General features: G+C 34.9%; 1 protein-coding gene across 2 annotated transcripts in view; it reads right to left on the reverse strand.

Annotated features, from left to right (window-relative positions):
- The window catches only part of LOC125645484 (inositol 1,4,5-trisphosphate receptor type 2-like), a 57,223-nt gene that overhangs the window by 22,536 nt on the left and 7,347 nt on the right, over window positions 1-27,340 (reverse strand). The window contains exons 1-11 of one of the 2 annotated variants that reach the window (XM_056157902.1): window positions 16,923-17,054; window positions 15,140-15,249; window positions 9,101-9,174; window positions 7,251-7,375; window positions 6,825-6,911; window positions 6,514-6,591; window positions 1,579-1,659; window positions 753-850; window positions 500-587; window positions 264-351; window positions 71-178 (exon numbers count right to left, since the gene is read on the reverse strand). In XM_056157902.1, coding sequence (XP_056013877.1) covers window positions 71-178; window positions 264-351; window positions 500-587; window positions 753-850; window positions 1,579-1,659; window positions 6,514-6,591; window positions 6,825-6,911; window positions 7,251-7,375; window positions 9,101-9,174; window positions 15,140-15,222 — 910 coding nt within the window. In that variant the 5' untranslated portion in view covers window positions 15,223-15,249; window positions 16,923-17,054. Of the gene's footprint in view, window positions 1-70; window positions 179-263; window positions 352-499; window positions 588-752; window positions 851-1,578; window positions 1,660-6,513; window positions 6,592-6,824; window positions 6,912-7,250; window positions 7,376-9,100; window positions 9,175-15,139; window positions 15,250-16,922; window positions 17,055-27,340 lie in introns of those variants that run through there. The other variant, XM_048871035.2, reaches the window with a different exon arrangement.

A 27,340-nucleotide genomic window follows, 5' to 3' on the forward strand; every position in this document is an offset into this window, starting at 1 on the left:
CATCATTTCAATATTTACATTTAATTTTATCTTATACAACATTTCTTACTGCATGTATATGTTGACATACCGTCTAATATACTGTGTTCAGCTTCAATCTGCCAGTATGTGATTCCGGAAGTCGACGGAGACAGAGAGCGAGGCTTGTGTTGGTCAATTACCCGGATACGGAAATGCACTGCAAAATAAATGAAAAAGTACGGATTTAACTGTCTATATCTTTACAGAAGGATGCACAATCAGATTAATTTCCACTAATGTACCATCTTCTGTGACGCAATCTTCAAACAACCCTTCCGCAACAAGGTAGGCCTCGAGCTCTTTGTGAAATAGTCGTATGGCCGATCCACCCTATTCAAGACAATCTTACGTTACTTTTTGTCACAAATTTTCAAACATATAGAAGTTAATAATCTTAGATCATAGTCATATCGCTCATGAAAAATTCATGGACATGTTTTTTCTATATACAGATGTCTGAGAGTTTGAACACACTCACTCTGACAAATCTTTCTTGTTCTTGGAGTTCTCTGTAACTTCCAATCAATGTAAAACTCGACCTTTCTACTCCTAGATTGAGCTCAGACCTGAGATATTAATAATTGGCATGTGGTCAGTGAAAATAAGCATTTTTATACATTAGCAAATCCTGTCTTAGACATTAGTAAGAAAATGGCCTTATAAAAAAGAACAACATAATACAATTTATGCATGGTCTACCAATGGACTACATTTCAGAAATTATACCTTACCCGTATGAAAAGTGGTCAATTTGGAAGGACTCGCTGGCATGAAAGTAATGACCATGTGACTTTACACTCTCAAAGACAATCTGGTCAAATAACTGAACCTAAAATTTATGCAACAAAAGGGTTGAAAGATTTGCATTTCTGTGCTTGCAAGTATAGAAAGGCAATCGGTGGTATAGACAGATTATTAAACGAGTTTCTCATGCATTATAGGAAATTATGTCTGCATGATAAAAATATATTAATTTTTATTTCTATTAGATGACGCGTTTACTTCGTATCTGTCAAAAGGCAAAAGAGAAAGAAGAGAACAACAATATAGGCATCATTCTGCTCAAAATTGTCATAGGGCAAAGAGAAAGTAAAGAACGACGAGCTGACGATCAATAACATAACAATGTAGTATGCAAGTTTTAGAAATTACATGTCATGACAAAAGTTCCAACAAGAAGAAAGAAATAGCAATCACATATATTGCAGATGGAATTATATTGAATGTGTGCTTTATTTTACTACATGTGAGAAAAGCCAACCTGTCGTAAGAGGTGTTTTCAAAAGATTTTCTTGAACATTGTACAACCATGCTTTGTGCAATTTCTCGGTGTGACCTCCAAATGTTTTAAGTCGATGTAGGTTCAACTATTAAAAGCAACCGGTCTTTAAAGATTTATTTCTGTTTACTTAAATGTATATCTCCAGAAAAGCTATACAAAATAGTTGTATATTTTAAATTCATGTTGTGGAATGAATCATAAAAACAACCAAGAAATTACACCTTGTACATTATTATCTGAGACGTTTAACGATTTCTTTATTGGATTGCACTTACTATTTCCCCCTCCGATTTAACCTTGTATCGCGGAAGGATTCTAAACTGGGCGTTCTTGGCATTGTATTCGTGAAGAGACACCTGTAAACAAGCAAAGATATGTACGGAACCTCACAAAATCAGTCTCTATTAAGATAGAATCCCGGGAATTCGCTCGCACACTAAACTGTCGCCATGAATTTCCTGGATACAGGATACTAGATGGACAACCACGGCATCGACGATAGTATCAGAAGTATTCTTATGTTCTTACATGTATTACATTGATATTTCAGTATTTTCAGTATATTTCAGTATTTTGATGAAACAAGTCGGAACATAAAGTTAACTCTATATGCTATTAACGTGCATTTGGTTTATTTGTGAGCATGCAGGGTTACAAAGAGGCACTCATTCCCCTGTTAGGTGGCAAAATGCGGAACGGAATATAACTATTCATCCCAAACTATATAACCCTCATAAAAGTTTTTCCTTCCACAACAGCTTGACAATAGGAATACACTATACAGAGTGTTCTGATCGGACCGCTTTTTCACTCGCTTTTAAGGGCGAAGATACCAAAGAGCGAAACTACGAGAACAAAGGGGCGAAAGTGCAAAAGCAAAATTAAATAGAGCGAAACTAGATTTGCTCTTTTGCTACTTCTCTTCCTCGTTTGGGGAAATTTATATATACCCATGATAAGTGACTTATTTATCAAGTTCTTTCATCTGAGCTGCACTAATGAGGAAATAAGATATTACTATTCATATGCAAATTTGGAATAAAGTGTACATGTGTACGTGGTATGTTAATCATTCACAAGTGAATAGAATGTATCGAGAAATTGAGATTAAAGAAACGCTTAAATGAAAAGTGAAGATAACGAAAAGTGATCAATCTCATAAATCCCATAAGGAATACAAAATAGATAGTTGGGCAAACACGGACCCCTGGACACACCAGAGGTGGAATCAAGTGGGATCAGGTGCCTAGGAGGAGTAAGCATCCCCTGTCGACCGGTCACACCCGCCGTGAGCCCCATATCTTGATCAGGTAAACGGGGTTATCCGTAGTCAAAATCTATTTCCATTACTGCATCAAGCTCATGTTAGGGCTACTTCACTATACACATATAAATCTACCATCCCTGTTGGTGTCATCAGATTTCAGTTTTACTGGTTTCACGCTTGCTTCCCAACAATTTCCGATTACGAAATTTTGAAGGTGAATGAGCAAAAGTGCGAGGGTGAAGGGTCGATGAACATATATTTTCGCTCCTTTGCCTTCGAGCGTTTGCTCCTTTCTTATCGCTTTTCCCCCTTAGTCCCTACATATCCTTGTCTTAAGAGCGACGACACGAAGAAAAACGAGGCGTGACCACAACACCATAAAACAGATATCGATATCAACTTGAACTTGTTGATATCTATATAGATTGTGACAAGTTAGAATGCTAGGGTTTTTCTTTTCAATTCCCCCCCCCCCCCTTTATCTTTTACCCACCTTTTTTAGGCAGGCAGCTATTTTGTAACATTTTAAATGTTTTATTACTTTCAATATTGTGTATTTTGTTGGAATAGAGGATCAGCTCGCATAATATGATGCCAAATTGAGATATCCAATGTTTAATATTTTCCAGACCCCCTACATATACTTTTTCCGTATTTTAAAATATATACATGTACAACTGTATTATATTTTATTGCATCATTTACATAATATTTACATTCACTGAATCTTTTCTCTTAAATTTCTTTTGAAATTGACCTTGCTTTCATTATAGACAATGAATACATGTTTGTTGCAAACTAGTTCGATCCGGTTCTTTAGTACCACCAGTCCGTGTGATCATTACCAAATATGGACCGTCGTCAATGTTAAGGGGTGCATTGGCTGATCCGTTTAACATCACGAATGGATCAACGATATGATATATTAATACTTAAATCTATTCTATATTCTAAAACAATATATAAAAATATGAGGGAAAACCCCCCACAAGAAAATGTCTTTCTTTGTTGTTTTATCTGGTGATGAAGGTAGCAATCATTGCAGAAAAACATTTGCATAACCCACTAACCTGGGTTATGATTTTTTTCTGCAATGCTAGCTACATGTACCTTCATCACCGGATGAAACAACAAATAACGCTTTTTATTGTTTAAATGGCAACTTTTCTATTCTATTGGTGGTTTGCTTTGCTTGCCTCAAGCAAAAAAGAAAGTAAAGTCTCCCTGTCGTGTTCTTCAACTTGGGAACATAAAAAAATCAGTATGTAAAGAATAGCCTAACAATTGGTATAAGACACGTCAGACAGCATTCGACCCAGTGACAGCTTTTATTTACAAAAAATATCATTAAAATAGAATTTGCGAAATGCTGACTTTAAACGAGACTGCTGAAACCCTTGAGAGAAATAAACAACATATGCAGGTGATAATGGATTATTGCTACACAAATATGGGAAGTTGACGACGAAGAATTTTTATTACCTCTGGGTATTCGCTTACACAGCATATAAATATAGGACATCATGTGTTCAACATAGACTCGTCATCACTTTCAATCAACCAACCCCATTTACTCCCGTTTTATGAAATTTCAGTGAGTCCAAAGTTAATATGCTTCGAATTTTCGTGCTGTGCTGTTTGTTAATCTAATAGATGAAAGGTGAAGATAACGACGGTATTTCGCAGAGTATCTGAATAAAAAAAGGGCCAACACAGCCCCACTAAACAATCACGACCTCCAGCATATATCATTATGTTACTAATTGCAATGGTCATGCAGCCTTACAGCTAACCAGTAGAGCTTAGTAAGCCGTGGTTCAACTAACTAAAGTTGTGTATTCAAGGAATCGCTGTCTAGTTTGTTGGGTGTGCGAGTTGATTACCTATGAAGGAAAACGTGATCATTTGCATAGAGGTTGTTATGCAAATGATCACGTATTCCAAAATAGTTAATCACCTCATATACCCAACACACTACATGTAGTCAGTCATTCTTTATATTTACATTTGAAATAAAATGATTGATTGAATATTGTTTAACGTCCCTCTCGAGAATATTTCACTCATATGGAGACGTCACCACTGCCGGTGAAGGGCTGCAAAATATAGGTCTATGCTCGGCGCTTATGACCTTTGAGCAGGGAGGGATCCTTATCATGCCACACCTGCTGTGACACGGTACCTCGGTTTTTGCGGTCTCATCCGAAGGACCGCCCCATTTAGTCGCTTTCTACGACAAGCAAGGGGTACTGAGGACCTATTCTAACCGGATCCCCACGGGACGAAATAAAATGAAAATATAAAATCGACTTATCAAGAATACCGCTAATAGAAACTGAAATAGACACCCCATGTTTATTTCCATATTCCCCACCCACTGGCGACATGGCAAGTTGCCAATTTCCATATGGGGAAATTAACACAATTGAGCTTCAAAGATTTATCAGAGAGAAAACAATTGAAAATGTACATAGAAAATTTTCAAAGGACTAGGTGATAATTTTGTGAACATTTGGTCCCCGAGTTCGCATGATTGATTGTTAGAGAAACATTAATGTTTCGGCTCCCTCACTACAAGGATTGTGGTCCATACTTTCTAAATAATGAATAGAAAGGTAGTTGTGGTTGTTTTATTGCAGAAGAAAAAAACCCACATTTTGGTCACTAAATTAGCATCAAATTTGATCTTTGATAAATAAATGTAAATTGAATTGCGGCGTGAATCACTGTTTTTATGATATGAAATTATGTTACTCCAGAATAATATAAATAGATATACATATGTATTTGTATAATAAGTAAATAATACGTGCATACCATGCAACCTATTTTTATACGATTCATGAATACATGAACGTTCTGGTGTAAACTAATTTTTGATGAGGATATATACGTCTAATTGATTTTCATTTTCAGTTTGAAAATTAGTACACCATATTTTCCCCAAAAATTTACCTTTATCTAAAGATATTATTTATTTACGTATTCTGAGTAAAGTTTTCCAAGTATTTCCATCAATTGATTAAATATTGCTTTGACATTGATTCTGTATAGGCTGAAAGCATTTATTACCATGTTATATACAAATTACGACAGTCCACGCATGATTCGGACATGTTATAAATTGTATTTTTGTATTGTACACGGTTTAACGTACCAAAATATGTACATGTCGTAACTTGTACAAAATGGCAACTTGTACACGGCATACTGTAAACATCTTCATCCATGCTTAACAAGCTTCTATATCAACCCAATCAGCGTAAAGAAATCAATAAATATTTACATTTACCAAAGTTCTGTCAGAATCAAACATTTTTTTATGTTTCATTGTTTATAATTCTCATTCAAAACTGTGCCATGCAATGGACCTTTCAGCTATGTGGAAAACAGATGCTTTTCTATTCTACATTTGGAGCCAACACAAAAACTATTCTTATGAGAAAAACAAGATGAATTACGAAATAAAGATAAATTTCTATTCTATTTCAATTATCAAGTGATATCAAGAGATGGAAACAAGAGTAAAATTCTGCAAAACCCTCATCGATTACGTAAAAGTACTCACTGCTTCAATCATCTTATACCCGCATAATACAAACAAGCTAGATATCTATTCCTTAAATAAGTCAATCAATTAATCGTAAGTAGAACCTGGTCTCTAGAATAGGTAAATAATGGCCTCTTCTGCGAGGAACTGTTGACGTGAACTTAACTAGGAATGGGTGCACTACAGTATTGGTTTTTTTGTCTTGACGATCGACATTGGTATTTGTTTGACAAACATTAGTGCAGCTTGATTTTTGCTAACAATCAAGTTAAAACTCGTTAACTTTGACGTGAGCATTCATTATATACAATGATTCCATGGGCATGTTTTATCTCAAGAAAGAGGAAGTAAGTAAAATATATGCAGCCGTACTCTGCCGCCGAACTGACTGACCTTCATGTTGTTTTTATCTTTCTGACTCGTTTGTGTCGTGCTCATGTGAACAAACTTTCCGGTAAACACATGCTTCAGCTGAAAGGAAAATGACAGCAAATTCATTTTCATTTGGATGAAAAGAAGCATGAACAATAACACATGTTGTAGAATGACTGTAAAGATGAAACATGTCACGAACAAATCAATAACCAAAAGTATAATATTTTGTGGGTTTATTTGTAACAACGGATGTTCATCCCTTGCTATTTCTGTTGTATTCAATATGTAGCAAGAATACTGGTGTGTCTTTTGTGTTTGAAACTCAATACCTGAACAACTTCTCCATAACGCACGCGCTTTCCGTGCTGCCTCGTCTGCTCTGCCTCGTTGTCTTTATTTTCCGCTTCTGCTGCCAACTAAATAGGGAAATTGTCGTAAATATATCTATATTCGTGATGAAAAAGAAGTATTTCTACAATTCTTGCATGCAATTTTGCAATGAAAGCCGCGGTGGTTCAGCTGTAGCTATCCGCATGCATGTAGCAGGAAATCTGTACATTCATCATAAGTTCCATATGTAATTTGAGATCCACGAATTTTGTACTCAAGTTGGTAGTTGCATATATCAGAAATACAATAGCAACACCAAAGTTTTACTAACAAGTCTGTATGATGTTATGTGTTGCTGTGTTCTAATAACGTTTTGTAATAACCATTGTAATTCAATGTATAATCTGGTATCCGTTGCTGGTTACCTTTCCTTGTTTGACCAACCCTCGGGTGACCACCTCTGAATTGTCTGTCTGGATGGAGTTCATCCATTTTCTATATTTCTTGTTGAGCTTATACCTGTTCTGGATGCAAACTTGGAATACAACCACTGCAAGGTAAACATTTAATTTTCAAATGTAATGTTTTGTTGAAGTCACTGTTAATAATTTCGCGGTTTATCAAGCACAGTGATTTAGTTCACATTCCTGACTCATTGGCCGTCCATGAGTAAGTGTATTGTTACACAATTGCAATTATCAAGAAGACCAAATTCGTGCTCTACTATGTCTAATTTACTGGCAGAGCCCGGGAAGTATTGCTCTTCGCATCAGTATCATCATCTATCAATTGCTCTTTATCATAGCATAAAGTGTGAGGACGTTTTAGAAAGGCGACGTCCTTGTTAATGAAAAAAGTGTCAATTTTTATATGAAGAGACTGTCATTCGTTGAACAAATAGTAAAACACGCACGATATTACACATTTCAGATTTTTGTTGGCAGAATGATGTGCGATTTGACTCTGTTGACATTTGATTGACACTGATGATGTAATATCAACACGTTCCAGGAACTCGCCGAGAAACTTTGACCAAGGATGAATTTAGTGTAAAGCTCAGTTGCCATTATCAAATATAACTTTTCAAAAGTTTTTAAAAGATTTTTATGAATGAAATGATGAAGATAACGAATATTGATCAATCTCACAACTTGTACAAAAAAAAAAAAACCAAAAAAACAACAACAAAAAAAACGAGTTGGACAAACCCCTGGACACACCAGAGGTGGGACCAGGTGCCTAGGATGAATAAGCATCCTTTGTCGACTGGTCACATCCGCCGTAAGCCTATATGGCTGTATGATATTCTCAATCAGGTAAACGGGGTAATCCGCAGTCAAATTAAGTGTGTAAATGTGACCGTCAAAGAAAACTGAATACATTAAAACCTTTCACGGACATTGGTGAAATAGAATCACACCCTATTTAATAGAGTTGATTTAAGCAATCAGCAGGAAGTCTAGAAACAATATAATTTACAAAATAAAAAGCACTTGGTCTAGATAAACAGCATATCGTCCTAGAGACTATTGCAAACACAATATTATAGCACAAAATTGCAGAAACGTTTTATGGACAATGAGGAAGGAGGAAATGACTTTAAAAAACTATTTGGAATTAAAAAGAAGACAGGCCGTTAGTTTCCCCGTCCGTCCGTCCTTCTTTGTTCTATAGCATGAACAACTTTGATAGCGTGGATACACAGCTTCGACAAAGTTTTCTTTCACAACGAAAAGATACTAGCAACTGGTGTTAAAGGTAGTCTTTTCTGTCAACAATATACGCTCATTTCATCAGTACTCGCTCAACTTTTACCGGTCATGAAATATTATAAATAGAAACAAAATTTGTTTGAAAAGTTCTGAAATAAACATATCTGAAGCTATTTCTATCCTTTAAATTACATCATGCTTAGAAATATCTCATGTATCTTAAAAATCAATATTCCTATTACATAAGACAGGAATTTCCAAGAGTTGAGTACGAAGATAAAGAGAGTTGTTTTTGGAGGGGGTTGGGCATTATGATATTCGAATATTACGATAAGAAATTGTTATTGAGGTAAAGATGATAAGACTTTATGCTGTTTTACGAGGTATAAAATCCCCGTTGATTATTGCAAATCCATGCATACGAGAAAATTTGAATACTCTGCATTTTTCCGTCATTATCTAGGATTTTCAGAGGAAAAAGCTACAAACATACCCTTTTTCTCTCGTCTTTGACGGACAAATGCGACAATTCACGCGAGCAGGAAATCAGTATCGCATCTTACCTTGAGGATTTGGGATGTTTCTGGGTCTGTTTCGCTCTTGATTTGTGTAGATGTATAATCCATTATTCGTGGAGCTGTAAATATCAAAGAAAAATCAGATAAACTAGCCACTAGTATTTGTTTACTTTAATAAAATTCATTTCAATTAAGCTTGAAAATGATACTTTGGCATTAAGTATAAGGATAATTGTATTTTGTGAAGTATGGAAAGTATCTAGATCACAAAACATAACCTTTAAGTTTGGCAATTATGTGATATATTCCCCACATCATAATGCACAAGGACGTAAAATGCGCAATTATTACAGCACTTTGCATGAAATGAGGTTGTAGGATTATCATGCAGTTTTGGGCTCTTACGATTTATGCAATGAACATGTTCTTGAAACTACTTTTGGTGGCTCTTAATGCTATTAGCTGGGAACAATTATCTGATACCTGAAGGAGAAAGCGCACATACGATCAGGCATTAACTGACTGCCTTAATTATCCCGTCACATCAGCGTTTGATTATAGAATCAGTTTGTCGTTTTATATGTTAATAATTGAGGTCTGACATACGGTAGCCATTGTGGGAAATCAACAAAATACAATGTATATCTATTCCGTTGTGAAGTTGAATTGAACTAAGGCATTTTAATTTCGTATTCTGCTTCGCTCGGCGACACTATTACGTCATGTCGTACATATGCACATGTATCTGTCGTAAGTCTTGCGCCGAAACTTCTAAATTACCATATGTGTGTCATACACTTAGAATTTTTGACATTTCTTTATGTTTTCCATTTTTTATTCTAACCATGTGCCAATTCAAATAACTCCCCATGAGGTATATTGTGGGATGGGTCGCTGTTCGTTGTCCTCGCTTTTCATATTCCAGTAATTGGGAATATTGTTTCAATGTCAGTCTGATACATGTATCAGTTATTCCCCCCCAAAAAAATATTCATCCCCAAACACTGCAGAACACATTTATAATATCAGTAGACTATAATGCAATAAGTATGCCTTGAACGAAGACTATGCTAATAGCTTCTGCTGGCAGTCGGTGAAGTATTCACCTATACTATCCAATATCAAAGCATACAAGCCTAAATCAATTAAATTTTGTGTCACTTCCAGGCAACTCCATGCATTATTTGTATATGCACGACTGTATATAACGTCAATACTATTTTGAAATGAGTTTTTAGTTTAAGATAATGTTCGGATTTTTCAAAAACTGGTGGTTGAAATAAGTTACAAAAGAAGCATCTATGAAAGGGGTATTATGGGAAACATTGCAATGGTAAGCATACCAATTTCATTTCTGTTAAAGAAAATATTCTATTGATGAATATAATATCAACACAATTATGCTCGAATTCTCTTTTTGTTATAAGATGCAACATAAATGAAACCAGACTACGACCCGATGGTTTATATGTCATAACCATTAACTCATTTCCAGGTCAACATCACTAAGTGTAAAGGAAAGAGCCGTGATTTCTCATCATCAAAAGAAACACTGTGTTACCATTATTTATCATGTACTCATTATTTCGGAACATCGATGTGTGTCGGTTTTGTTTTATTGTTTGACCTTTCAGCACTGTGTGTCTACAAAGCATCATTTAAAAAATCTCGTTTTCCTCAATGACAGAAGAATGCTAAAAAATGTGCTAACTTATATAAGGATAAAATGAGTGAACATCAAATACATTTCATGCCATTTTTTGTATGTGAATAAAAAGAATGATGAAGTAGTCATCTTTAATTCTTTGTGTGAGGTTTTGCATTCTTAACCAAGTTAATAAGTATTCATCATACATTACAAATTCAAGTGATTGACGTGTCTTCTGCTTTCCTCATTAAATATCACATACACTACATGTACCTCTCATCAGTTAGAATTTACATATTCAATAAAACGTATACAAGGAGCACGTGTGATTTCATGGGAAACAATGCCAGGGCTTCTACAAGGTTCCGTAATTAGGATAGACAATGAAGTTGAAACTGTGGGTCATTTGTTTCAGTGCATAGGGTTCTTTATCCGTTGTTTAGATTGAGACTAGGTTAAAGCGGTAACATCCTATTATATCTAACTAGCATTATGAATCATCTAATCATATGCAATATATAATATCCGATTCTAATTTTTAAATTGCAAAATAAAAAAAAACACCTCCAAACTTCGCGTAAGTAATGTTACTTTTGAGTAATAATACGTAATTGATATGAAAATATAATACATGTATATATTCACTGTATATATTCATCGCAAAATACCACACCGTCCATTTTCCTGCCCATTTTCTTATCACATTACCGGGAATGAAGCCATTCTGTATCGATACCATTCAACTACTGTCTCCATCGACACCATAGAACCCGCGGCCTGGTGTCAAATCTTTATCGCATGTCGTGCAAGTTAATCCAGTATCTAAATGGATCACGTGAACTTTTTATTTGTGAATCGAACTTCTGACCGACGCATTCACGATAAGGAGAAATCACAGGTTACCTATCATTACGATCAATTAATCACCTGTAAACAAAATATGTAAAATATACATATATATTGTGATTTGCTACGAACAAAATGATCAGCCATTTGTGAAAAAATCCACTTTTTTGCAACTTGTGTCGAAAATTTGTATATGTATTTAAACGACAGAAAACATCTGGAACCTGTTTATTGGGTAAACAATCACTCCAATCAATCTTTAAAGCAAAAGTACACCAGCGTGTGTATATGATTTCTTTTTCCCTGTCCATTACAACAATCATCTGTACACAGATGCCCCTACTTACAGACCTGCGACCACAACACCTGGTTCCTTCATCAGGACATTTCCCCCCGCCAGGCAAAATCCAACAGCTTCATCGTTTCTACCAACTTTTTTTTTCATGGACCATAAAAATGTCGTTATTTTATAGATATAAGCTTTTATTCGATATGATATGAGATTTTTGTGTTCTTGCAATAAAAATGCCTTGCTATTTTACCATTCACAACACATTAGAATTTTAAATATAGATTCAGTTTATACATTGTGTGTACCATTGAACACTTAAGTAGCGGACTTAATGGATATACAATCTGTTCTCGAAATGATCTTTTTTTTAATGAAAAGAAAAATAATTTAACATACGGAAAGGTCTGCTGGGACATATCATTGGTTTCCTAGAACTTTGCACCACTATATAGTTTTTAGGGATGCATGAAGCTGATACTGAATTAAAGTAACAAACTTTATGTGCAATTTATATTGAAATCAGAATGGAGCTATAATTTATAACATCTGACGTTTGAAAAAACTGATTTCGAAATTTTTGTACGAATTTGTGAGCCTTTCAAAATAACCTTTAACACTTAATATAAAACTTCTATAAATTACTGATGAAATGGCGGAATGAATAATGATAAATTAATGACCTTTTATAATAAAACGTTCTCTATATCTCATACATGTACTTTAGCTACTTTTAATTTATACATCGCAAGTTTTGCTTCAACCATGTCAGGCTTCTATCAGTATAAACAAAATTGATATCTTTGTCGTAAATTCTGAGATATGTTAGTCCCCGAGGGTCTCTACAGCCCAGTAGCTAAGTACTTCGTTACTAGCTTGAAAATACGGATGTATATTTAATTGCTGTTATAAAATTTAGAAATTCATTTCAAAATTAAGGATTATCTTCCTCATGCATAGCTCTTATCCTTGGACGAATTTGGCTCCACCTTTTTTGGCACGCTGTTTTTGGCTATATTTAGCTCTAAAGCTTCATAGTTATTTCGGATTTCAAACATTTCGGTTGAGCATCACTGAAGAGACATTATTTGTCGAAATGCGCATCTGGTGCATCAAAATTGGTACCGTATAAGTTTTATAATATGAATGGTGACGTCTCCATATGAGGGAAAATTCTCGAGTGGTACGTTAAACAAAATACAATCAATCAACCTGAGATATGAACGTCTACTACCATGTGCAGTTTACAGGAAGGACTTTTTTCTTTGATCTAACCACACACATATATATTCATTAAATATTATTTAATCATCAAAATGCATTCATCACAAATCCTTTGAATGATAGTAAAGCCATTGTAAAACTCTTGGTACATTTATAATCAGTCAAAAGCCTTATCATCTTCTACAATGTAGTACTCTAAGATAGAGATGTACATCTAAAGGTTTTAGCCCTGTCCTTGATTCTTTCCTGATTCAAGCAAATCCACAATCCGCAACAAAATGTTGAATGAAGTCAAAGCAGACCTTATTGATAGAAAGTGCTTTGTCTCTAAACATGTTGACTCCTTGACAGGGGGTCTAATCTTTAATTGTTATCCAAAGTTAGACATACTACCTTGATTTTCTTTTACTGTGATATCTACTAACTTTGGTAAAGGAATATTATATATCTCACTACACTGACTGTCCCATGATAAAAAAAAAATCGGATTTTGTATGTCGACGAGAACTGGTTTTTTTTTGTTTTTTGTTGTTGTTTTTTTTTTAATAAATTCCGATTTTAATATTTTTACAGAATTTTTACCATGACAAAGTACTTCAAAGAGTCTCTATTGGAAATTATATAATTAACTCCGTTAATTAACTCAGTTAACAGTAGTCATCGCAATGTACAGATCCATCCTTAAAACAAAAACAGAATTTATGTGACCTATTTTATCTTTATAACGGAGTTGATTTTATTTGTGGGTGGCAGACAAACATAAATACGGATTTAATATACCGAGGACAATTCATGATAGATAAAAGTTTTAACAATCACTAAGAAAATCTGTACAAACTATTTCACAGATTTCTATAACATTTTAGCACCCATGGTTCTAGTTTTAACGGCTGGAAATTCTGAGAGAAAAGAAAGTAGAATGTAAATATTAGGAATGGATTTAATTTTTTAACATTCATAGGGATATGAACAGCAACGCTTCACTCTGGTCTACGTTTCATGAAGAGCTAATTTCTTAAATAACTGATCTCGTGTGGATCCGGGTTAGAATAGGTCCTCAGTACCCCTTCGGATGAGACCGCAAAATCGGAGGCCCCATGTCACAGCAGGTATGGCACGTTAAAGATCCCTCCCTGCTCAAAGGCCGTAAGTACTGAGCATAGGCCTAAATTTTGCAGCCCTTCACCGGCAATGGTGACGTCCTCATTTGAGTGAAAGGTGAAGATAATGATCAATCTCATAACTCCTATAAGCAATACATAATAGAGAGTTGGGCAAACATGGACCCCATGACACACCAGAGGTGGGATCAGGTGCATAGGAGGAGTAAGCATCCCCTGTCGACCGTTCACACCCGCCGTGAGCCCTATATCTTGATCAAGTAAACGGAGTTATTCGTAGTCAAAATTAGTGTATTTAAGAACGGCCTAACAATCGGTTAAAACAAGTCAGACAGCATTTGACCCATCGATAGGTTGTATTGGCACTAGATTGTTATAACGATCATAGAATTTGCGAAATGCTGACTTTAAAGGAGACTGTTGAAACCCCTGCACCATCAACTTTTGAATGATTCTCGAGGGGGACGTTAAGCAATATTCAATCAATCAATCTTAATTAACAACATCCATATACATGTACAATAGGTCTGGAACACGACCGTCTCCTAACGATATCGTGTCAAATACATTAAGCTTAGGATTGTCGCAAAACCATTAATCTATTTTAGCTTTTCTTACAGATTTTTCTTTGTTTAATCTATTTATTGCTTTCTTGAAACGGAAAATCGTTTGTGGGTTTTGCATTTTTAAGTGTTTCTTTATCGCAACGTTGGAACACGATGAGTTATGAATTCGATATCAAAGTCATCTACCAATAATTCAAATGATATATCAGGACAACTTCAGTAGAGCGGACGAGCCATACTATTCCTCACCCTTTGTGAAAAGTTATGAAGCGACTTACGAATAAACTGATTTACACCATGAACGGTTGTGAGGGTCTTTGAAATTTAAGAATTGTAATATTCAAAACCGATTATAGAAATAATAGTAAAAGTTCACAATGACCCACATACCTGGACTGCGAGCTGTAGACGTAGCCCTCTATTTCCTCACAGTACAGACACACGTAATCCCCGATACACAGATACTCCCCCATGCCTGCTTCCTCACCACAGCCATGAAGCTGCAAAATGCACAAATACAATAACTGTAATATTTAACAAAAAAGACACAGGAAGAGACTCATCCATCATCTTGAGTAAAGGTGTTTTGTATCCTGGCGATCTGTAAATATTTTTTCTGGGATGGAAGTGAATTGACAGGTCTTTTTTAAATGACGTTTCTATGAAGTGATAATTCTATATCTTAGTTTTCATCTCCTTTCATTATATCAAGAATGGATTGGTGTATTGATAAGTAAATAGGAAACTTGTGGTTTCAAGAGGCTACAGATTTTCATAGCTTCTAAAGCTTGTTATAAGAGTGCATAATGCGCTTTATATCATTTATAATGCACTCAACAATAAATTATTTTATATGGGATTCATATTGAAAATATCAAGTGCATATACAGCATAAAAGCACTTCACCAGAAATAAACCAAAGAGAAAATTGGTAAAGGAATTTTTTTTATCCGCAAAAAATATTTACAAAGAGAAAAACTTGGAACCGAATTGGTTTCAATTAGACGGTGTGAAATATGCTTGAATTGAAGTATTGTGTGTAGTTGAGACAAGATAGCAGTAAATGCGGGTTCTGGACTTAAGCTTTGTTTCTACTAATTAGTTTCGGATCTCCAAAATGATCTGTTCTTTGATTATGTTAACAGAAAACAAGGTATTAATCTAATGGTTGAAAATCTAATGAGTAAATCAAAGCTGTTATTCCGCTTACAAAGGTAATGGAAAAGAAAGTATAAATTTCTAAGATTCAAGATTTCCAGATTGATGAGAAGATCGCAACTTCACATGTAAACTTGGTGAAAATGCGTCTGAAAGCATCAACTGAAAAGCTAAAACATGTAGTTTTATAAAACCTGTTTATCATATCGGTATTTATCTTTTACATACTTTTAAATTTATTAGACTGTATTTCACTAAGTTGAATTAGAGGATAAAGCAATTTGTTCTCAATTGATAAACTGACGTTACATTTTATAATATCCCATCATTCTTCACAATGGAATAATTGAGCAGTCAACATACATTTACACATAATCATTTCCATAGTACAAATCAATTTTGACGTTTTTATCGTAAAACCCTAGATTTGCATACAAGAACAACAACTAAAATACCATATATTTGCTAAAACGTTCAGGCAAATTAGGATATTTGAGTGAGAGAAGGGTCTTAAGATGAAAGCTATTAAATGGTTGCAATTCACACTTTGCTTAGCTTTTGGCCGATTGAGAGACCTCCCTCAGAGAAAATATACTGGGAGATTTGAAAGCAAATTTGATTTAGCAGAAAAATAATTAAGTTCATCTTTAAAATTTGCCAGAATTATTACAAATAATATATCGAAAATATACTTTTAATTTAGATGGGTTATAAGAATCATTTTATTTCGTTATAGTCATCCACATATATGTAAATTCAAGCAAATGAATTACACATTCATAGAAGAGATGAAGTTGATAAATTTGAAATAGAAGAGTTCAAAAGAACGTTACATCAATGAATATTCAATGTAGCATGTTGAAAAATTAACAAATTCTGGAAAGCTGTTTTATATTGAGCTAAAGCCTAAAATTACAGTGAGTAACAAAATCTGGAAAGCTGTTTTATATTGAGCTAAAGCCTAAGATTACAGTGAGTGACAATGATCAAAATCTCAGAATGTTAAAAGCATTACCTGTAAGTGATATATAATGATTATTCATTACTATTCCAGCTCTCAAGAACAGAAAAAAATATCCAAATGCTACACTTATAAAATAATGGTAAGTAATTTACAAACACCACCGTCCCAAAAATTCAATCCTTGAAACTGTTTGTATTCTTAAATATGACGTCGATAATTCGCGACTCGCGCACTCAGCAGAAGACCGTTTTCTCACACCGCGTGCGGCTGCTGTTCAACGATGTACGTTTGAGGAAGGATGAAGGATGTCTTGCATTTATGCCTTTTCACTAAATTTGTTTACCCTAGCTATTTAATATACATATATGTAGACCTAATTTTGACACCTTGTCATTGATCCCGCTAACAGTTTGTTTTATGTTTTCTTGAGAATATTTTTAAAGAAATACCTGCTGTGTAAACCAAACAGTTTTTCTGTCTAAACTAGCTTTTCCAACGAAGTTTGAGTTTGCTAAATGAATAACTCGAGCACATCAAACTTTGTTTGATTACAAAACAGTTGATTATAATTAAGTCCTCAGATTAAGTACTGGGAGAATACTAGTCATATCGAAGATGGCAAACTCTCTGCAAAGTCGAAACAATTCATCCGATCTAGAAGTATTTCATACTTATAACCCTCTCACCAAAATCAAATTACTTGGCTTTAAATCTTTTACGATATCCTGATCACCAAATAGATAGATTAAGCGATCTTCAGAGTCAAGTCTTTTTGCAAATGATTACAAGGTCCAATACTGATAACATTATTGCTAAAAATTCAAAACTTTTTTTTTTGCTTAATCATAATCATACCAAAATAAACACCAACGAACAAACCGAAACATACCTGACCTCCATGATTGGAGGTAATAAAACTACCCCCAGCACGTTACAATTATGACCCAGTGACATCATTTTCTTTGATGATCGTATGTATCAATATTTTGCCTTGATGGAATTTATATCAATATTTATCATCAAATTCCATGGAGATTGAATGTATCAAAGTAATTATATTATTCAAATAAAAAAGATGACAGGATTGGCATACGAGTAGATTTAGAGATGTAAATATTTTCTATTTGTATGCAGTATACTTGTTTTCGCAGTCGTAAGAATGTGTAAAGCGTTTTCAGAAACGAGTTGATTACACTAGGTACGGTACAAAGAAAGCACATCTTAATAAAAAATGTTTTTTGGTTGAAAAAATATATAGTAATATAGTAAATTACGTCTAATAAAGGGGAATGTTAACGTCATCGCTGGGTAAACTTTCTTATGTAATACTATATATACAATTATATAGATAAGCTTTTAAGCATAATTAGAACGATTAAAGAAGCAGCGAAAAGATATTTCAAAAATTGTATCATAGCAAGAAATTCTAAGTCATGAGTTTTAATCTCTAATTCCGTAATTAATTTTATTTAGAAAAACAAACGGAGAAAAACACCCAAATGCGACTGGAATGCGTGGCGCCCTCCGATGCCCCCAAATCACACCTCCATTTTGTTTGAGTTATCCCACCTACGGATGATCAGACGGACCCTTCCACGACATCAAACTCACAGAAGCTCCACCCACATGTATTATATCTCTGTACGCCCAACGCTCGAATTCCAGCTTTGAAACACCACATCGTCCAACAATAAATTTAGTTCTCGTTGATTCATGCCTGTGCCAGAGGAATGCATATCAAAGGGATGAAATCAGATTCTGATTACTTAAAGGTTACGTCAGAATCTGACAGATAAAGATTTTCAATTCTCGGACAAATATGATAAACTGCCTTTATTTAATTCATTTCTATAACAGGATAGGAAAATCACGAAAATCCTCATCCAAAAAATCTATTTCGAATGATTACGCATTAGCGACCAAGTTATGTATCAATTAATTAATTTAGATTAATCTCCCTTTCAGTCAAATCGAGCTTTCTGCCTGGAAACCATCAAACTAACTAATGATTTAAAACAAATACAGTAATAAGAAATGTAATAAAACTTCTAAAACAATCTCGGTTTTTATTTGATTGCTACTAAAAATTGATACTTTGCAGAAAAGAGGGGGGTGGAGTGGAGTTGCATTTCAGAAGAATGCTTATGTCGAGTTACCATGAGACAGGATGGTTCAAATCAAATTTCAATGTCCAATTGTCCCCGAGTTAGATCATGTCGAACAAGAGTCAATGTTCAGTTACCCTGTATAGAAATAGTTGAAAGCTAGAACCTAATCAGCGGAAGAAACCTACAACACTCAGTGACAGTGTTTCTCAACGCAGAACGTACCCAGCAGGCACATCATATATTTGACATAGATTTTCACGTATTCTTTTATTGTCCTTAGAAACTTATCACATGTACTGCATCACAGTATTTCATTACAAACACGAAACATCCGTTACGCATTGTATGTCTAACGGTACAATTCACTATACTATATCATTTGCAGTAATTATGCCATAAATCATATCTGAAGTGTCAAAAGACTGGTTTACTTATGGCTTCGTATAACATATAAAGTGGCATTAACGTTTTGAAATAAATGTGGGGAAATTAAAAATGCTTTGTGAAAAATCATTGTTAGAGATTAACATACTGGGTCATACATTGTAAAACATTATACGACTATTATCATTTAATTGTGGAGTACAGTATTAGAAACACCATATGCACATGGAAAGATACCAGTAAATCGAAAACTAATGGAAACACTGCAAATACAAAGCCACGGGCGTTTAAGATATTTGACAGATTCGGGAAGTTAGCAATTACAAATGACAGTCTCCTGCAGATGTTTACGACCTGAATCAGGATAAGATGCCTAGATACTTCAATATGCAGTCCGACTCGTTATTATTAATTCAATAATAATAAAGACTGGGAACTGGGGCTCGGAATTCCGAATATGGAGCATCTTATATATATACAACGAGGAGGGGGGTAAATATTCAGTAGACTATACAACGGGAAGTTTTAGAAAAGCATAAATGTACCCGCGCATCTAATTGTGCATAAACTGAGTCGAACTCGATCATCGTAAATGTGTACGTTGTTTTTGTCTGAAATTACAACAGTGAGCATCAAGGAATTATAAAAGATACTGCAGAATTTCATTGAATAAAATGTAGCATAAAATCCAATGAAAAGTAACACTTACCTCTCTTAGATTATCTAGTAAACTTGATGTTTTAGCACGCACGTTGCAGAACCCTTGAATTTTTAAAGTTAATATATATACATAAATAAGTAGAAATTACTTAATTGATTTTCGATTGAATGAATGGATCTTGCATCAAAATCCTAAATTCACATTTTTTTCTGAATATTTTCGGGAAATAGAGGCCCCTTACAACATAAAAGATAGATGAGGACTTTCACCTTTCACAAGATAAACTAGAAAGTTGTTCGCTGTTATAGCAACAGTTTTGGTCAACACTTAAAAATAGAGATTATGTTGATAAGAAACATAAAAATACATAGTCACTGTTTATATGTTGCTTAACGCCCTATTCGAGAATGTTTCACCCCGGTAGAGACGTAAGCTGAGGGTGCCAACATCTACCATGCCACGTGTCCTTTACGACCAGTGACCTTCACTTCTACTGCTTGGTGAAGGAACAGTCACTACCTATGGATCACGATTCGAAACCTGGATCTCCTAGTTGCAGCTGCCTGACCACTGAAATGCCGTGACCAGTACATGGTAACTGTACATGAATTGAGTTACTGTTCGAGTGATGTTTGGGCAAGTGGAAAGAAAACGTGACAGATTGCTACAAAGTATTTTCGCTATCAGCAATATATGATATCAAAACTTTGAATTACTCATGTGTGCTGAAAATCAATCATTTGTAACGTAAATGCGTACCATCTATCCTTCTGTGTTTAGTAAACCAGAAGTGATGAAAGAATTAGATAGGTTACAGGAGGAATATGTAGTGGTTACAGCTGGACAAAAGCTTTTAACAACATAAGTTTTGTTTGTAAGGTTCATTGTAACTAGAGCTTAATTTTACATTTGGTAATCCAGCTTATACTCACAGCCCCCATTCAAATGACAGAATCCTTCGAAAAAGCGTTTCCGTTTTGAACACATTTAGTATTCCAGGGAATGGGACAAATGAATTTAAAATAAAGTACTCCTATACCGGATTCCAAACGTTCATTAAAATCCTAACAAAAAAAGATACATTGCAGGATCCAATAGATATGTTCTAGCAGGTCTTTATACTTACTCTACGAGAATATTGACTGTTGTAGAGAAACGTCAGATGTATTGTGTCACAACATATTGACTGCTGTAGAGAAACGTCAGATGCATTGTGTCACAACATATTGACTGCTGTAGAGAAACGTCAGATGTATTGTGTCACAACATATTGACTGCGGTAGAGAAACGTCAGATTTATTGTGTCACAACATATTCAAGAAGTGGTGGAAATCAAATATGGATTCTCAAAAGTTCCGAAGACAATCAAAAACGTTTCCAAAATCAACAACAAATCAACAGACTAGGCTTTTTGACATCATGGACAGCTGCTTCTTCAATGAAAATGGAACTCGGAAATCTTGTGATCAGTCATCGAAAAATTACTTTGCTAAAATCATTCTAATTCTGCACAGGAGTACTTTGTAGCTAATATTTAAAATAACATGCTGAAGTTCCTTATGGACATTACATGTCTCAGGAGACCAGGTTTTACAACAGTCTGCTGGAATTTCCATGGACATCTTTGTGCTATAGTAGCCGATCTGTTGTTGTGAATCAAAATATATTTTAAAAAATCTTCTACAGGAGAAAACTCTTGCTTTAACTTTGTATTTGGATACATCGTCATTAACAATAATCATGACGATTCTATATATTCCAGTGACCTCAAAATAAAAGACACCACAGAGTCTTCCACATCTGTTTTATATTTACATGGAGGGCTATAGATTTCGCAATTATGGCAGAGGTCTCCACGTTCATTATATAATTATGCATCTAGTTTGTATGTTAGATGTCCAGACATATTTGATTTACATTGCACTGCGCTGATTCGGCAATATTGCAGCCATATTTCGGTAAGGTGTTCAGAAATAAAGATTTTTAAAGATTGTACTAATATTAATTTGTTTCAACCCACACATAGGGGCCCACATTGTAACAGAAGGTTAATTCCTCTGCTAGGAATCATGCACGGACGCTTAACCCTTTAGTTCGATCGGTAGAACACTGCACTGTTGTGCCAGAGTTCCCGGGTTCGATCCCCAAAAGAGGTAAATACTGTCACTGTTACAATAGACCGAGATACATGTACAGGAATTGTTGTATATCGGTTCTGAGAAAACATATGGTACTTAATTCTCGGTTGATAAGCTGTTCTACGATTTTGAGTCTTCTTTCATGGATTGGTCTCATCAAATGTTTATTATATTTTTATATAAGCTATCAAGACTAGCCGTAAAATACAAGTTTGTACTTTCTATTTTTTATGCGGATTTTTGTTTTGAGATTGAATGCACATTCATCTTCGTCTCCTTGTCACGGAACTGTAACAGTAATTCAATGTTTTGTTAATTTTTTACAGTGTAATTAATAGTGCTTTGACCATAATTAGTGATGTCTGGTAAAACTATTAACAGCATTGAATTTGACTCACCGATACATGCTTTAAAATGAGCAATTTGATTGGTCGAAAAACCGTCAGCTGAATGGTTGATTAAGAGGGAAGTCCCGAATAAACCCCCAATGTTAATTTTAGGTGAACTTACTCTGAGGTAAGCACTAGAAAAGATTGTCTGAACCAATCAGAGGGCATCAAAATTCCTGATTCATTTAATAATATATAATCATTGATTTTTGATGAGGTCTACGGGTGATTATACGAACCATATCATATATGATGCAAGGTTTCGATTGATTGATTGATTGTTTTGCTGTTTCCCCCCACACTCAACAATTTTTCCTTTATCTGGTGGCGCCCATTTTTTATTGGTGGACGAGAGAACCCATATACAATGTACCTGGGAAGAGACCACCGATCTTCCGAAAGTAAACTGGGAATCTTGCAAGGTTTCGAAAAGTCACCATGTAAATGCACACTCTCTATGTTTTATATGCCCTGGACAATCAGAATGTGACGCAAATGTTCTCTATTTTTGCTGCATAGACTAGGAATTTTCATCTTTTCTCAAACCACAATAAAATGATAACGGCATAGTAATACTTGGCAGGCAATCTATGTCCATTGTGGAAAAGCAACTATATACACGAGATAAAATAAAAGCAATAGATGTATCATACCAAATATGTATGTATTACTGTTCTTGGTCTCAATTTTACGACACATGTTTTCAATTTGTCATTTCTGTAAAATAAAACTAAACTTTACCGATAATTAACTATAGAAAAAAAAAACAACCCACCCAACAACCCATATACTCAATCACAATCTTCGATATTTCAACATTAAAATGACAGTAACACATCGTGGTTAATCATCAGGAGAACTACACGATGAAGACGGTACACAGCAGTCTCATTCCAACAGTTGTAAAAAGATTAAGTGTGTTAGCAGCGTCAACAGTTAGATGATTGTTTAAGAAATGGAAAGTTATACAAATATGTGAACAGCCGTCTGCACCTTTTTTTTGGTATTGCAACTTTTTACGGCACTACCACGATTTAAGCAACGCTGTACTTAAAGTAATACATGCTGTAACTGACGGTAAATAAATTGAAAAATAAAAGAACAAATATTTAACATATTTGTGATTGAATACATATAACATAATAGAATCGGAGTGAGTCTAAAGCAATAAACTCGTCAAATCAGCAGAAAATGTCGATTCATGAATTATTGTCTTGTAAGTAATTTCTGCTCGTAATCTCCAATATGCATTGACCTCGGAGGTCACAAGTTCGATAAAAAGCGAAAGAGAGACACCGAACACGTGTCAGATTTGCAAACAATTTAACGTGCCAATTTTAGAGAAAGTTCGCTATCCAAATTTCATTTGAGTGGCACATTTGCATTATTATTACTTTCTTGCACTTTTAGTACTTCTTGTCATTCATGAAACGATGTAATATTTTAAAACAAACGAAACGTGTAGTTACCCATGTCAATTTTCGTCTTTGTATATGACCCCGGTCTCAGCAACCCGATTGTGTTCGGCAACCATCGTTCCCATATCCGTGTATACGACGCATTGGCGGTTTATACGAACTGCTCATTGTAGGTATGCTCTCAAACAATTCCCTTTCAAATTTTGCAGAATTTTTCTTCAGATCTTGGGGATTATATTAGTTATATCGATAGGTATTATTTGGTGCATAATTGGATAGTTGAAAAAATACTTTCTCTTACAGCTTGTATTGCTTTAAAGGACGTCTGTGGAAGGTAAAAGAGTATTATTACGTTATTCAATATCACAAACATTGAATTACAATTTCATAGTAAAGAATTGTACAATAATTTGATTGTCTTCGAATTACGTAATCATTGACAAACTTTAATGACATTTATTTTTTACTTTTGAATATCCGTAAAATAACACCATATATGATACAATTGTACTGCGACATAAAAACTAATGTTAACGTCATACAGAAACTGATTTGGAATGAACTTTTTTATTATATGATAATCTATGCAGACATGCACCGACCGAATTTTGAGTGAACAAAAGCGTAAGACTGTGCGCATATTGTTTTTATCGAAATGTTTAGTTTAAACAAAACCACAATATATGATATCTAATCATTGAGTTTTGTGAAAGAAACTGATAAATTGATTTTTGTTATCTTTTGTATATCAATTTCACTTCCACTGCCGTATGTACTTCCTGTTTGCTGTGATTTTGTTTACATCAACCTAAAGTATGGCAACCCGCAATATTTAAGAAAACGAAAGAGTTTCACGATGCATAGCAACAGATCATGTGTTGTTTATGTTATGAAAGCTTTAAAACAAGCTCTATCCTTTGTTCTTGGGAAATAAATCTCATCCAACCGTGCATTGTGTCGGCATTACACACATTTCGACGCCGGTAAACGCAGCAGGTTTTCACTTTACCTCCGTTGTCAACGTGAACAAATTACTCTATCCTCTCGGAAGCGTTTATGTACATGTAAGGGTAACTTGACACAGTTTATGTACATGCAAGGACAACTTGACACAGTTTATGTACGTGTGAGGGTAACTTGACACAGTTTATGTACATGTGAGGGTAACTTGACACAGTTTATGTACGTGTACATGTGAGGGTAACTTTACACATTTTATGTACATGTGAGGGTAACTTTACACATTTTATGTACGTGTACATGTGAGGGTAACTTGACACAGCTTATGTACGTGTGAGGGTAACTTGACACAGTTTATGTACGTGTACATGTGAGGGTAACTTGACACAGTTTATGTACGTGTACATGTGAGGGTAACTTGACACAGTTTATGTACGTGTGAGGGTAACTTGACACAGTTTATGTACGTGTGAGGGTAACTTGACACAGTTTATGTACGTGTGAGGGTAACTTGACACAGTTTATGTACGTGTACATGTGAGGGTAACTTGACACAGTTTATGTACATGTGAGGGTAACGTGACACAGTTTATGTACGTGTACATGTGAGGGTAACTTGACACAGCTTATGTACATGTGAGGGTAACTTGACACAGTTTGTGTACATGTGAGGGTAACTTGACACAGTTTATGTACTTGTGAGGGTAACTTGACACAGTTTATGTACGTGTGAGGGTAACTTGACACAGTTTATGTACGTGTGAGGGTAACTTGACACAGTTTATGTACATGTGAGGGTACCTTGACACAGTTTATGTATGTGTGAGGGTAATTTGACACAGTTTATGTACGTGTGAGGGTAACTTGACACAGTTTATGTACATGTGAGGGTAACTTGACACAGTTTATGTACATGTGAGGGTAACTTGACACAGTTTATGTACACGTGAGGGTAACTTGACACAGTTTATGTGAGGGTAACTTGACACAGTTTATGTACATGTGAGGGTAACTAGACACAGTTTATGTACATGTGAGGGTAACTTGACACAGTTTGAAAATAAAATGGAATATTAATCTTTAAATATGCAGGGCGACCCTTCGGGAAATATGACTTTATCGGACATACTGGAGTAGTACCCAAAGGAATAATGGAGTCAACTGTGTTCAAGCGGCATAAGTGAATAATGGAGTCAACTGTGTTCAAGTGGCATAAGTGAATAATGGAGTCAACTGTGTTCAAGCGGCATAAGTGATATCCTTAAGGGAGGAAGATGTTTGATGAGTGATATAAATGTATGAAAATGTGAAGCTGTATAAAATGCATAGTGGATAAAAGGTTTTTCATTTTTATTATAAAACAGCACAAGTATATATGGAGCTAAAGGACAACTACAAAACAGACTTAAACATGACGTCCCGGATGAATGACCCCGTGCTGGATGAATGACCCCGTGCTGGACATAGTTTTTAATCTATATTTCTACCCACGATATTTCTAAATCAAAAGTAGCATATAGAATTATATTATTTAGTAAATTATTATAGTTTTATTTTTGCAATAAACTAATTTGACCTTGAGAAACTGAAACTATCCATGAACATTACGTCACGGAAAACAGCCATAGCACGAGTTATTTGTAACGCTTGAGAAATATCAAACAATGCGCAGCATCCTTAATTCCAAGGTTTCATAATGATGTGGCAATTTCGATTTCACGTGTTAGACAAAGAGCAGTCACTACAAGTGTACTTTTTCTTAATGTCTTCAATCTAACCCGACAAAGCTTCCTGCTGGTTCTTATTACAACGATTTCATCTAGAGATCTTACGAAGAAACAACAATTATCAGTTATAAATGTCGTGAGAAATGTTTCTCGCAAACCAATGGCGAATACGTAAATATCTCTTCATCTTTTCGGTCTAGTTTCTGAGGTTGTGACAGGACAAACCATGTCCATTTGCTTGTAGAGGAAAGCCCTTTAACGAAGTGTATTCAAGTATGTGAATTGTACACAAATCTGTCCAAGTACATCAACAATTTATATAACAATCAATTCCATGCATATGGTATCACATTAGCAATATGACGTATCAGTTGGACATGAATGGATAGTAATAGATCGTTATATGGCTGCATCGTCGTATCAGGTTTTCTCATTAACCTGGTCACACTATCCCCGCGACTTGTCAGTGCTATCGACCTACGGTTCGACTGGAAATACAATCACGAGTTGACCTTTATTAAGACATGAATTGAAGAAACTAACGTCATGTGCCCTCAATGTTATTGATATTCTAAGTCATATAATAGCCATGCAGGTGAACTGACAATTTCAATCGATCACAATGGTATATATAGATTCACTCAGCTCGTCTAATACAGGAAATACTACAGAGCGCATTAAGTT

The sequence above is a fragment of the Ostrea edulis genome, chromosome 1 (assembly GCF_947568905.1).
Source record: "Ostrea edulis chromosome 1, xbOstEdul1.1, whole genome shotgun sequence".
In the NCBI taxonomy this organism is placed as follows: domain Eukaryota; kingdom Metazoa; phylum Mollusca; class Bivalvia; order Ostreida; family Ostreidae; genus Ostrea; species Ostrea edulis.